We start from the raw sequence: 14,292 nt of genomic DNA, 5'->3' as shown, positions 1-14,292 counted from the left end.
CGCGATAAAAATAAAGTCTTGTATTTTTCTGTGAAACAAAGTCAGTTTCAATGCATCCGCCATTTTTTTTCGCTCTGATTCCCTGACAGCATTCTGAAAAGTAGAGAGAAATAAAATTGGCTCGACAAGGCTGCCAAACACACAGACATTTTATCTTTGTGAAAGTTGGATATTTTTTCATTCTCATTGGAATCCATGCAATGTCCAACCCATACGATAGATTAATGTGATAAAACTTCTCATCAAAATAATAAAATGTATGCTCTCAACCCGGTACAGTTTGCTCATATACGAGATAGAGTGACTCCCAGTTCCAAACGAGTAAACGACCTGTCAATTCAATGTAAAGCTAATGGAATGTTTTGAATTGTTGCCAAAATTACGGATGAGATGTCGTCACTCTGGTTATAGGCACTCTAATACGAGAGAGTACAAGAGAAACACGATGCGCAAAGGGAATTGAGCGAGCCACGTGGTCCAATTAAAACTCAAAACGTGGCCCTGTGTCCTCAGACCTTAATTGTTTCGATAAGGGTGGTCTTTGATGCGTGGGAACGTTATCTTGGATTGCGCGACGTTACATGTGGTATATTGCCAAAAACTCTATTCCGTACTATAAATGATTCTATTACTTAATTGCAGTAGCAATTTCGCGAAACATCCTTGAACTTATGCGAAGAAAAAAATTTTGATGAATGTTTCTTCGCTGTTTGTTTGGTACATTCGCAAAATATTGGAAGGAAATTGCTAGAATTATTTATTTCTGTTGTTCAAAAACTCATCCTAGTAGGCACTATGCACGCAAGAAGAACGATTTTGATTCTGACAATTCTCTCAAAATGAAAGGTGTCAGGCGCAAACCTTTTGACGATGGATCCAAATCCAAATCGAAAAAAATTCGCCTGTATCCAAATGAAAGTGAATCCCTGGTGTTCGTTGGAATGTTTCAGGAAAACAATTCAGAAGACCCGAAGTGCACTACTGACAAGTCGAATCACATCGACATGGAAGAGGAAATTCTAAGTTCAGAGCAGTCAAGTGCTTCAATCACAAAAAAATCCACGAAAAGTTCAACAGCATTGGATTTAACAGCAGATTCGGAAACCACGGAATGCATAAACAATGACCGGACGGGAATATCTACTAATACCAGGGATGACCAGTTCAACGAATCTAGCTCTTCCGAGGATCATAGGAATCGGTTAGACCAGCTTAGCATATTCGCGTTGTGTGAACCTTCCGGATCCGCCCAGCAAGGAACTGATGGACGAAATGATGATCGAACGAAACTTTTCGAGTTTTATTCATGAATTCCTCAACGTTAGATCAGTGTTGATATTTAGTTGAAAAGTAATAAATTGTTTATGCGGATGTTTTAAAACAAACTGCTTCTCATGATACGATTTTCATTTTATTGCGAATAGCTCTTGTTTCCAGATAGAAATATTGCTTTTAATTTAGTAGTTTTGCTCTATTAAATACCAATTTTCTTTCTTACAGGAGTGAATTCCCTTTATCTATGAATCAGTGGCACGTTATTAAAGTTTCCAGGACATCCCGACTGGCTGTGTTGAAGGTAAGTTTTAGGTTCATTTTTTTTAACTCGCTGACTTTTTATCATTTGTAATGCGAGTTCGGGGTCCTTATTACCGGTATCACTACACGGTGAAAACCAAGTGAAATGATTGTGACCCTTATTATCGATATCACTTCACGGTGAAAATCGAGTGAGGTGAATTCAGGTCCTTAGTACGGAAGTCGCTTCAAAGATAAAAGTAATTATTTGGATGAACTTTATGTCATTATGAACATCACGCCATCAACATTTCGTTGAAAAAATGAGTTTTTTCCACTACAGTGATACTGGTAATAGGGAAAATCAAGTGAAGTGACAAGTAAGTGGAGTGAATGTGAAAGTGGAAGTGAGAACGGTAATAAGGGCCCGGAAACCTACTTTTCTTCCTTGCTACAGAGATTGGCTCTAGATTTTCATTACAAAACGAATCAAATGAAAATGGTGGATATCCTTCCTTTTACAAATAGAGGATGAATTTCATTACTGATCAAGTCCCGACAATAGCCTGTCCAACAGACATCTTTCCGAATACCGTGATTTCTGTTACCGACACGATGACAGGCGAAATGCTTCCCTTTCATAGCAGCTTGATTGTTTTATCAATTAAATCACTGTCACCGTCCATCACATTAGACCAATCCACCGGGGGCTTATTCCGATTCTGTTGTTCTGTACTCCTTGACGTTCGTAGCTAGCAAAGAACGTCTTCTTCCGCAAACAATCAAAGATAGCAAAGGGCGAGAGAAAAAAAATACTGAACACATTGTTTCCGCATTGCAGATCGATCAGCTACCGGAAGTAATGACGGTCTCGCCCAACGGATTCTGGCATCTTTCGCTGCCCCACAGCTTGTACCTGGGCGGGGTGCACAACATCCACACACTGCCGATGAGCCTTCGGGATAAGGGATCCTTCGCCGGATGTGTACAGAAGGTGAGTGCGCTGCCGGTGCTCTGCAGTCGGTTTCCAGATTTTTATTGCTTTGATAAATGTAGGACAGTGAGCGCGGGAGACGAACGGACGAACGGACGGACGTATGGACTTTCTTGCCGGTTTGTGTTTATCATCGTGTTCTTGGCAAGCCATCGCCGAGCTTCGGTTTTTTTCTTTTTATGGCTCTGTTTCGACAAACTGAACGACAGTAAATGCAATTATTCCACGTCAGAAGCCACAGAAAGCGCCCCTGGGTGCGGATGCAGGAAAATGGTTTTCCCACTGGAAGAAAACCGTTCGGGTCCGGGCTGGTACCGAACGGTGTTACCTTTTGATAGGAGACCATGTTATTTTTAAATTTGTCATTTGGTTTACGACAATTGAAGCATTTGAATTGTCGAAATTGTCGGTTTTAATGTCCTTCCTAATGTACGATGAGTGTTACGTGCATTTCGTAACTTTTATTGTTCTGGAATGTCTGATGATTATTTTAAAAGGAATGATAATAAAAACGCGAAATTTAGGTTGATTAACGAATGAAAATTTTGATGCGAAAAACCAAAATTAATTTTATAAATTAGATATTGATCCGTATTTAAGAATATATGTATATACGATCGAAAAATCTATGTCTGAAGACGAATTTCAGGATTTGGGTTTATAAAACAACTACAAGGGCCCCATGGGGTTGTTCGAACTGTTGACACCGATCTACACAACTATTGTCTAAATCACTGTTAATTTTGATTCGAATATTTGAGCAGCAGTTTTTTTTCTGTTTTAATTAGTAATTATGCGAAGGATATCTTATCGAAAATAATTCTGAACGCATGCTAGATGCCCTGAAAAGGATCGTTTAGTTTGTTAGTGTAATGACCGAAAATCTATTTGAAATTGATCGATCTGTAAATGTTTAAAGCCTGACCACTGACAGATTGTATGTTTTCGTTTTTCGTATTTTGAATTTGTACCCCCGCATAGAAAATAAAGACGAGCTGGGCATGGGTACAAAATCGTAACATTAATCAGGTGCGGATCGGGCTGGGTTTGAAGAATTTTCATGCCCGATCACCCCTAATTCATAGGATGCAAATAATATACTTTAAAAAGAGAATTGTTCCTCATTTGGTTAATTTAGGCCAAGTGAGAAAAAAGTAATAAACAGTTTTAAGTGTTGCAATATCTTAATCGTCTTCCCTCACTTGAAAACTATCGAATGGGCCAGTGATTGGGATCATCTTAAAATTTTTAGGTTGATAAAAATACAACCTTTTCGTTTCGAAGAATAATTCGATGCCCTATTGGTGACCCAGTTAATAGGATTTTCGAAATGGGTGTGTAAAAGTGTTTTTCCTTATTTATGTTATGTCGTGTCATAGTTTGTCAAAAAATCATCAATCCTGAATACGAAAATATTGTACAAATGCGAACTTAGGCAAGGAGGAAGACCAGAGTAGACAATCGGTGAAGTTGAAGTTTTACTGAAAGCATTTTAATCGAATTCAGAATCTAACACCTCTTTGTCGTCTAGGAACACGCACGGAACCATCCGCGATCCCATTTCAACCAAAATATTAGTTGATTTTCTGAATTCGATTGGTTAAAATTTGGTACAACTAATCGATTGTTGTTTTAACTAAACTGTCATTTTTGTTTTTCGATTAGCAGAAACGATGGTTGAAACAACTAATTTAACTGTTTGAAAAAAAATGTTGTCAATTAGTGAGGACACATACCTTTCAATTTCAACAAATATTTTAGTTGAAATAACTGGTGTTGTTTTTGAAACAAATTTCTGTTAGTTGAAAAATAAATCGGTTTTATTTGTTTTAGACATTGCAAATAGTTGAATCAACTCTGATTCGATCGGAAATGATTGATGTACACACAGAAAAAAATATTGTAAAAATAACTAAATTTTGGTTTCACGCAACGATTTATTTTGTTGAAATAATGACAAAAGAAAATCTGATTTGAAATTACAAAATAAGATATTTGATTTTGATCAGTGCATTTGTTTGTTTCAAGAAATATTTTGTTAAAAATAACAAATATTTTATTTGCGCGTTCCTGTCAATTTCTTGACAAACAATATCATGGTAAAGTCGTGACCTTCCTTTCATGAAACTTTTTTATCATTTCATGAAGTCCATTGAGGCTCCAATTTAAATTTTATTTTATGTTAGACTGTTTTCCCTTCCATGAGTTCAACCAATAGCCAGCTATCTTATATTGAAAAAAAGTGATGAACTGATACAAACAAACTTGAACTAGGTATAAGATCGTGTACAAAATGAATGTATTTTATTTAATGTAATTTATAATAGCTTATCAGACGAGCTGTTGGGCCCGTTTGTCGCGGCACGATCAAATTTTTCGCATGTCATAATCAATTATTCGGTGCTCCATTAATCTGGTCAAGATAGAATTACTGCATCAAATATTTTCTGTAAAAAACGTGTTATGTAATGTAATGCAAGTCTAGTGGTATTTTAAATTATCGTACACTTATCACATACACTTGAACTATTGAAAGACCCCAAGGAAACGAAAAAAACACTCAACTTTTCCTTCTAAAACACGTGCAAATTTTTTTGATTATCCACGGGGGAAGAATTCTCTGGTTTATAAGAAACAAAACTGATACGGTTAATTCAAACAATAAACTTAGTTGTCATTACACAAATAAGATCATAGATAAAATGAACCAATTTTTTTCTTGATACAAATGTAAAACACGATTTAATCAACAAATACCAATAACTTCAACTCAACTTTAGTTGACATTTAATAAATGACTGATTTATTTCAACGATAAAATCTGCCGGAACAAACCAGTTTTTCGTTAGCCAGGATGAGAATCAAATAGATATAATTGTTGATGTAGAAGGAAGAAATTGGTTCAAAATAATCATATTCTAGCTTGAAATCAACAGAAATCATATTTTGAAATCTACTGACTGTTTTGTTATTTTAAACAAGCTCAATTTCTCTGCGTGTAGAAAAACTTTTTTAATCAGCAAAAGTGCCCGGAGGGCGAGTAAATTAGCGAAATTATTAAATTTACCTAAAATGAGTATTGAAAGATGATGCCTTCAAACGGTTGAACTAAAGTTATGCACTGATAATTTTAGTCAATTTATATGAGCTTGGGTGCATCAACCGCTGGGAATTGGAATTTTGCGACGGCAATTCAAACGCGCCATTCAATCGCAGCGCGTTCTGTGTGTTTGAAACCCTTCGCTCCTGTTACTTTTATAAATTAAATTCATGTCAAAAAGCGTTTTATTACTAATGGATGAACATCATCATCGTTATCAAACAGCAGGAAGTAAAACAATCTTCTAGAAGTAAATCAATGATCGAATTTGAAGCATAAAATTTTTGCGCATACCTGAAAGATTACGAGATGATCATTCATTAACATTTTCTAATTTGTCACCGAATCTTTTTCATCTTAAACAAGGTTAACTTCATCACAACACCGCTGTTAGATAAACACTTGTTATCATAAATTTCCCAAATCGAATGAACATAATTTCACCAAACGCTTTAACCATCGATGTTGTTTTAATTGTCATTTTGAAGCGAAGCGAACAGATTTCAACTAAAGAAGTTGTTGATTTTGCATTGCGATTATTGTTTTGCTTTCAATTGTCTCCGGCATTTGACAGCATTCAAAACAACAGTTTTTTCAACTACTTGAATATATGCAAATCAAAAACCATATTGGTTGAATCAAGAAGAAATGAGTTAAATCAACTATCGCAAAAATCAAAAACTGCGATATCGCAATTTTATGATCGAAGGGTTCTCCGTGCGGATGCCATTTGTCGACGTGTAGCAAAAACGATTCCTATTTCCTTAGTAAATAAGGTCAAACAATGATTTACATTTTTATTGCACTTTTGGCCTCTATCCAGTTATCAATTCAACTTAGAATCTTAATTTGAATTGTTTCTCGTATGCAAAATAACATAGACATTTGTCTGTACGAGTATTGTTTTAAAGCTGTTTCAGTAAGATTGCCCAAAGTGTTTTCAAGGCAACTTTGGCAAAGTTTGAGTAGATAATGACTTAGTTTGGGTAGCTCATCATCGAATGTGGTTCGATCGAGTCCTAGTTACCTTTGATTTTGCTAGCGTTAAAGGCCAGTGTGTTTTAGAGGGCTATTTTCACGCTTTTTCTGAAGGAAGAATTGAGTAGCTGAAAACGCCGTAAGCTGAAAACTGAACTTGCAGGAGAAAAATTTGCAAATGTCTTTTTTAATCAGAAAAGCGAAATCTTTATTAAGACTGACCCATAAAGTGAAAACAATAAAAGCAATATTATTGAATAGTTGATTATTATGGGATACATACTACAAGTTTTCTCAACATTTAACATCTAGCGTTGGCTAACCTTTTCGCGAACATTGTTTATTGGACTTCTCGTAGACTTTCGACTACCGAGACATGTTTTCTTTCTTTCAACTGATCGCATTCTCGTACATGTCTTTTGGAACTTTCTTGGTAGGTTACCATTCTACCGTTGATTTCGTGTAATGATAAAACGCAAGATCTGTCCAGAAGCTTGTAGGATCCTGGTGGCTCCGAATCATGGGTAGAAGTCGTTCTTTTGAACACTCTTGTATAATTCGGTGTATGTTTTGTTGATCATCGAAGCTGTTATGATGAAAAATTTTGAAACTTTACCGCAGCAACAAATACCTTGCCAAACCATAGATCCAAAGTTTTTGATTTGAATTGATGTATCGGATTGGTTTAATACTTGCCCTTTTCGTACTATATAATATCATTGTGATCCCAAGCAGAATTTGTAATCGAATTTCACATAGATTTCGTCTTCCATGATTCGAATTTTCGGCATGCGTCACTTCGGATAACTTTAGAGCTCTGGTTCTGATCTATGCTACTTGTTTCGCACTGCTATTTGACAGTTTCTGTTTTATATAATACATGGTTAAAATATTCTTTTGCGCGATAACATTTGACTTCCAAGTGCCAATTTTTTTACCACATCTCGTACTGAAATCTCCTTCTACTGCGCTCGGGTTCAGTTTATTTTCTCCAAACAAGGTGGACCTATTTGTCTTTCTCATATAGATAGACTATGCAATCACTGTGAAAACGGACTTTTTAACCGTTTTTATACATAACACTGAAGAGTCGAGCAAATACTTTTTACTAGCCGTATAATTTTTCAATTGAACAGGTTTGGTTGATTGATGACTAAATACATTGATTTTGGATATACCGGATCTTCGATCCCGGTTCCGAAAGTATTGAAAAAGCGATCGTGAACTTCAAACCGGAAATCACTTCAATTTCTATGAAACGATTGCTTAATAAATTTCTCCAGAAATGGCTATCCCAAACTTAGATTCAAATGAATTATGTTCTCATAATTAAGAGTAGAGTTTTGTCCGTATCCGACTTCTGGTTCCGTCATTCAGACCGGTAATACAAAAAAGGAAAAATTCTTCCAAATTTGGTTAAAAATTGTTTCAATTTATAGGGTGTGTTATTTGCTGGTACGATTTCAGCTATTCCGGTTTCCAGTTCCTGGTTCCGGAAATCCCGGAAATAATGATCAGCAGTTCAAAAACGGTTTTCAAAAAGGATTTTACAAATTTAGACTCAAAAGAAAGGTTTTATGGTCCCATAGATTGCTGACTTTCGGTTTCGGAACAACTTTCTGACCCTATGTGCGAGGTTGGAAATCAAACCCAGGTGGACTGTGTGAAAGGCATCGACTTACCCATCACGCTATAGCCGTCCCCTCTTTTTGGTTCCTATTGAAGAATGAAGTGAAAGTTTCTTTTAGGAATCTCTCAGTAACATTTATGAAAACATGAGTCCTATGTAAAAGACATCCTCACACCACTAGGTGGGTTATACAGGTTGTTTCGACTCATTTCCGGTTTGATCTCGAACGTGTTGTACTTACCGAACCTGATTGGTCTATACATGTTTTTTTTTCACTAACATCGTTCATTTTTGCTATCTTTCTCTGTAACAGCCCGGTTTCGGTGCACGAATTTTGGTTCAAATTGTTTAAAAAAGTTGTTCTACTGAAAGTCCCTGAAGTTTTGAACAATCTATGGAAACGAATAAACGGTTACACAGATGGTGATAGAAAAGTCAGTCATAAAAATTGACAGATTATCAATTATTGCGAAATTTTTCAGTGGTTTTCAACTGCGTTCATACTTTTGAAAATGCAGCTTGCATTAATTTTGTGAAACAAGTTATGCTACGTGTTTGGTAGACATTATTAAAATTGATTAATACAAACACATTTTTAGAACGTCCACATTGAAAAGCAACCTAATGATTTTCTAGTTTATTGATATTTTGCGGCAGACCAAAACAACCGAACTTTCATAGTTAAAATACCTTTTTAATCCACCTAGTGGTGTAATGATGCTTTTCTCATATTACTTATATTTTCAAAAAAGGCACTAGAAGATTCTGTCAAGTTTCTTCTTTTGAAACTTGAATAAAATTAAAAACTTTTTTCGGTATAAACTACCATCACCTTTTCAATTTGGTCAGTTAGGTCAAGTTAATAAAAATTTAAATGTGGCAACCCTGCACGCTATACAAAATTGAACAAAGCACGCTGTGTGCTAGGCGGGTGCATTTTCTTCTTCTTCCGTACCAGCATGTACCGATTTTGCATCATTTTGTATGACAGTTTGAAAGTTTTGATACTCATTGCCCTATAATTTCGGAACCGGAAGTCATATCTGAATGAAATTGCACAGTATCTTTTAAGACAATGAGAGCTTTAATTTGAATCATGATTTGTGAAAATCGGTTTAACCGTTGATAAGAAATCGAAGTGAGTTCTGTTTTTGGAGCTTTTCTTCACTATTACCGGTGCGTTCGGAAACAGAAACCGGGCAATAATAGTCCTGAAGTGGATTCATATATCCGCCAACTAACAAGGTCTGTCAACTAGATGGATTTACAAGTAAATTTGATAAAAATGTGCACCTCGTTTCGCCATCGCTTGTGAAACAAATTTTTACTAATCTCACTGTAATACCGAAATCTGGATCACATTTTCGAGAACTTTTTGAAAAATCTCACGACCTTTCATTTGTATCTTAGTTTGTAAAAATCGGTTGAGAAATTTCCTAGAAAATTGAATGTGCATTTTCTCATAGATTTTGCACATATTGCCTTGTAATTCCGCAACCGGAGGTCGGATAAAGATAAAATTCAATAGTGAAAATCTGTTTAGCCGTCTCTGAGAAAAGTTAGTGACATTTATTTTTATTCTTTTGGTGCATATCACTCTGTAATTCCGGACCCGGAAGTCGAATCGGGATAAAGTTCAATAGCGATCTATGGGACCATAAGACGTATTATTTGAATCTGAGTTTGTGAAAATCGGTTCAACCATCTCTAAGAAAATCGAGTGACATTATTTGTTACATACACACATTCATACATACATACATACATACATACACACACACATACACACACAGACATTTGCTCAGTTCGTCGAGCTGAGTCGAATGGTATATGACATTCGGTCCTCCGGGCCTCGGTTCAAAAATCGGTTTTCACAGTGATTGTATAGTCTTTCTATATGAGAAAGCAAAATACTGATTTATTTGAAAAAAAGGGGCCTTTATACCCTGGGGAACGTGTCATTTGAGCCAATTCTTTCCGATATAGTCTGGTGTAGTGATGGGCAGAACCGTTCATTTAAAAAAACCGTTCAGCCACTGTAGCACTTCTCCTATGTAGTGACTGAATGCCAAACAGGTCACAACTTGACAGGACCATTGTAAGGATTAATGTAGTGATGGGCAAAACCGTTCATTTTGAAAGAACCGTTCAGAACTAAACAGTTAAATCAAAAGAACTAGCAAAAGAACGAAAGAACTAGTTCTTTTGATTTAACTGTTAAGTTCTGAACGGTTCTTTCAAAATGAACGGTTTTGCCCATCACTACATTAATCCTTACAATGGTTCTGTCTTGTTGCAACCTGTTTGGCATTCAGTCACTACATAGGAGAAGTGCTACAGTGGCTGAACGGTTTTTTTTAATGAACGGTTCTGCCCATCACTAGTCTGGTGGGACGCTTTATACTACTTTTCCCTAAGAAATGTATGTAATTATATGTACTAGGGGGCCCGAAGGCTGAGTGTCGTCTACCGTTCGTCGAGTACGTAAAATGTCTGTGTGTGTATGTAACTGTCACTGACTTTTCTCGGAGATGGTTGAACCGATTTTCACAAACTTAGATTCAAATGAAAGGTGATTCCATACAAAATTCCTATTATTTGGATCCGAGTTCCGGTTCCGGAATCATAGGGTAAAATGTGCAAAAATTTCCCCGATATGGCTAAACCGATTTTCTAGAAGTTAGATACAAATAAAATGTCTTGAAGTTCTATACAAAATTTCGGAAATTTGTTTGGATCTGACTCCCGGTTCGGAAGTTATGGGGTAAAATGTGCAAAACAATTAAAATATGTGTACTAATTTTTCTTAGATATAGAGTGACCGATTTTTACAAACTTAAATTCAAATGAATCGTCCTTTACAACACTTTTGAACTTCATCTGGAACCGACTTCCAGTTCCGAAATTATAGAGTAAAGTGAGTTAAAAATTTTATATCATTATATTTTATTAAATGGGTGAAACAAAAATAGATAAAAAACTTTCTAAACTTGCCTCAAAACTACTCCAATTGATTGTTTTTATCAGTAGACGGTCAAACAAACCGATTTCGGTTATTTATTCAAGAATCGAAGAAAATTATTTTGAAGAATATAGGAAAACAAGTAGTTAAAGAGAGATCTACTGTTTTTGTACGACAGAGGGTAAGATGAAAATAAATGCATTCGTTTCGAGTTTTCGTGTCGTTATAACAACAGTATTGTATAATTTTCGAACTTTTTTCCTGCGGTATTCCTTCTTAGAGCCGAAGCAAACACATTACATTCGATTTTATCACATTTCGTTGATCAGCAAAATAACATGGTGACTCTACTAATGAGATGACTATTAGTACAATAGCCCTAAATATAGATCTCATCAATTCCAAACTTTACTTTGTCCAAAGCAAATAACCGTAATTTCTCCCAACCCAACTCCGACAGTCGACTTATTTGCATAACCACCCTGTACTAATTTTCTTCTTCACTTCACTTCAGGTTGATATCAATGACCGGACCATATCAATCATTTCGGAAGCACTCGGTGGGTCCAACGTGGAGAACTGCCCCCATGCCTGCGTGGCCCGTCCGTGCGGTCCGCTGGCTAAGTGTATCCCGAATTTGGACAGCTACGAGTGTCAGTGCAATCCGCAGAATAAGCAGTGCAACAAGGCGGAAGAATTGCCCTCGGAGTTAATCGAACAGCGGCAGCGATTGTTGCTGCGAGAACACCCGGCTCAATCGCAGGAGCTGGAACAGGAAACGACCTTGGCACCGGCAGTGACCGAATTGGAGGACAGAATTTCGGATAGGACACGGAACAATGGTGATGATGGTAATGACGGTAATGATGGTGGTGGTGGTGGTGAAGAGGATGAATATTACTACTACGAATACGACAGTGGCGAGGGAGTTGTAGTGGGTGGAAAGGTGACTAATGAGAATGTTAATCGTGTGAAGGATAATGGAAAAATAATCGCTAGGGTAGAAGAGAGCTCGGTGCCACTGGAGGCTACCACACAGCCAGGTAGCGATTATCGGTATGATGAGGATGAGGTCACTAGGGGGACTGATTCTATCGGGCAAGATGGCCGTGCTTCGGAGGGACCAGTAGACGAACAGAATTATATCGAAGACGACAATTATAGTGATAACGACGATGACGACATCGATGTCGCAAACGATAACAACCATGAAAATGACAGTAGCAACGAATCGGTGTGGACAAAAGTGGATGTGAAAAACAGTCCAAGCAAGAAATATTCTCCAGAATCGAAAAAATTTTCCACACCTGACAAGAAACGACAGTCGTTCAAAAGCGGAAAAACGTGGCAATTTCCCACCATCAATGACGAAGATGAAGGTAGGGATTACGTCTCAGCTGGTGTCTCACTGGAGAAAACAGTCAGTAGTGACTACGCCAACGACGAATATAATAAAGATTACGACCGCGAGGGAGACAGGATTCCATATCGGCCAGACCTGATCCGAAAGAGTGACAGTCAACAGCAGTTGCGAGAAAATACCAGCTCCAAGAAGCAACCGGGACGGGATGCGGACATTGATGAAATACTAATCGAAGAAATGAATAGAATAATGAAAAATAGAAATGATTACGGAGATGAAAGCGATTCGAGTGAGGGTGGCACTGGCTGGAGTCTCGACGTTGGTGATGAAGAAAGACGGCGCGCCGGTGCTAAAATAGATGAAGCTGCTAACCGCGAGCAGAGTTTCGCCAACGATGACACGGATGCCGTCGGTATTGATAACCTTCACGTCACGCTTGACGTTGATGGAAAGGAAAACAACGAACATCGTGATAAAAATACAAACATTTTCCAGGGTGCAATAAAAATGGCATTCAACGATCGTTCCGATGGCAACACGGCAAGCAGTGATATCAATGACAGGGGTAGAACCAGTGATGGTAGAAGTAGCAGTAGCAGTAGTAGTAGCAGTGACAGTAGTATTAGTAGTAGTAGTAGTAATAGCCGTAGCGGTAGCAGTGGCAGTGTTGGTCTGCAGTTGAAACCGTCGGAGGAAGAGGAGGATGATGTGACTCGTAGCATCAAGTACAAAAACAAATATTTTCGACGTTATCAAGGGGCTTGCTTCACTGGAACGGAAAGCTTTTTCCATTACAGTGATGCTGAAACGATGCGACGAGTAATCAGCTACGAGATTGATTTGAATCTACGATTCAAAACGCACTCGACCAGTGGTTTGATTCTGTGGACCGGAAGGCACAGTGCGCTGGAAGGCGATGATTTCCTGTCGCTGGGCATTGAAAACGGGTGAGTAATTCTATGTTATAATGTTATTTTTTTTAATGTTATGCTTCGTTTCTAATATTTACGTTGGGTCATCAGATGACAAGGCCAGGGTTGTTACGGTCGCGCTGATTTCGCGGTTTTCGCGGATTTCGCGATTTTTGTGGATCTGGCGCGGTTTCTGCTAAGATTTCGATGCTATGACGCGAATTTTAAAAAACATCACTCCATAAAATTCTTTGCAAATTTTTGAAGCTTGTGAGTTTTATGAAACCCTAAAAAATTTAAGATGGGCGAACGTTTCAGCAATTGGTCGTGATAGCTGAATTTTCACCTTGATAAAACAAAAATTTACTAGAAGGCGGTTCTACCCAATGTTTTCTTCAGTTGACAAAATTTGGATTTTATGCTTTTCGATCTCGAGTGATACAAGTTGCTATTTAAACATTTTCACTCAAGGATATTGATGTCAGATGGAAGATATCGTCTCAGTGATAATATATTCAATAATGCAAAGAACCTAATAAATGGATTGGAACGTAATTCTTCAATAATATGGTAACAAATTTTGTGTATGATAAAAACCGCATTCTTAAAGAAAAATTTACACGAAATGCTTACGAAGCAAAGTCTGACAATAAAAGAAACGAAGAAGTTCTGGGATTCCATCCGTGGTGATAAGAAAGTGTTCTAATAGTTTGTTGGTTCCACTATCCAACATTTTCAATTGTTCTTTGCGTTCTGGATTTTTTCCTGAAATATGGAAGAAATCCTATGTGAACAAGGGTATAGTATCCAACTACTGTGGAATTGTTACTTTGTGCGCT

The 14,292-nt window shown here is 37.3% G+C and overlaps 1 protein-coding gene across 3 annotated transcripts in view; it reads left to right on the top strand.

Moving 5' to 3' along the window:
• LOC131436607 (uncharacterized) overlaps window positions 1–14,292 on the top strand; it is a 593,756-nt gene that overhangs the window by 533,454 nt on the left and 46,010 nt on the right. For all 3 annotated transcript variants that reach the window (XM_058605425.1, XM_058605424.1, XM_058605423.1), the window contains 3 exons: window positions 1,501–1,576; window positions 2,357–2,509; window positions 11,694–13,489. In XM_058605425.1, coding sequence (XP_058461408.1) covers window positions 1,501–1,576; window positions 2,357–2,509; window positions 11,694–13,489 — 2,025 coding nt within the window. The remainder of the gene's footprint in view (window positions 1–1,500; window positions 1,577–2,356; window positions 2,510–11,693; window positions 13,490–14,292) is intronic.

Source organism: Malaya genurostris, chromosome 3 (assembly GCF_030247185.1).
Source record: "Malaya genurostris strain Urasoe2022 chromosome 3, Malgen_1.1, whole genome shotgun sequence".
In the NCBI taxonomy this organism is placed as follows: domain Eukaryota; kingdom Metazoa; phylum Arthropoda; class Insecta; order Diptera; family Culicidae; genus Malaya; species Malaya genurostris.
This window is presented reverse-complemented; position numbering and strand designations above follow the sequence as displayed.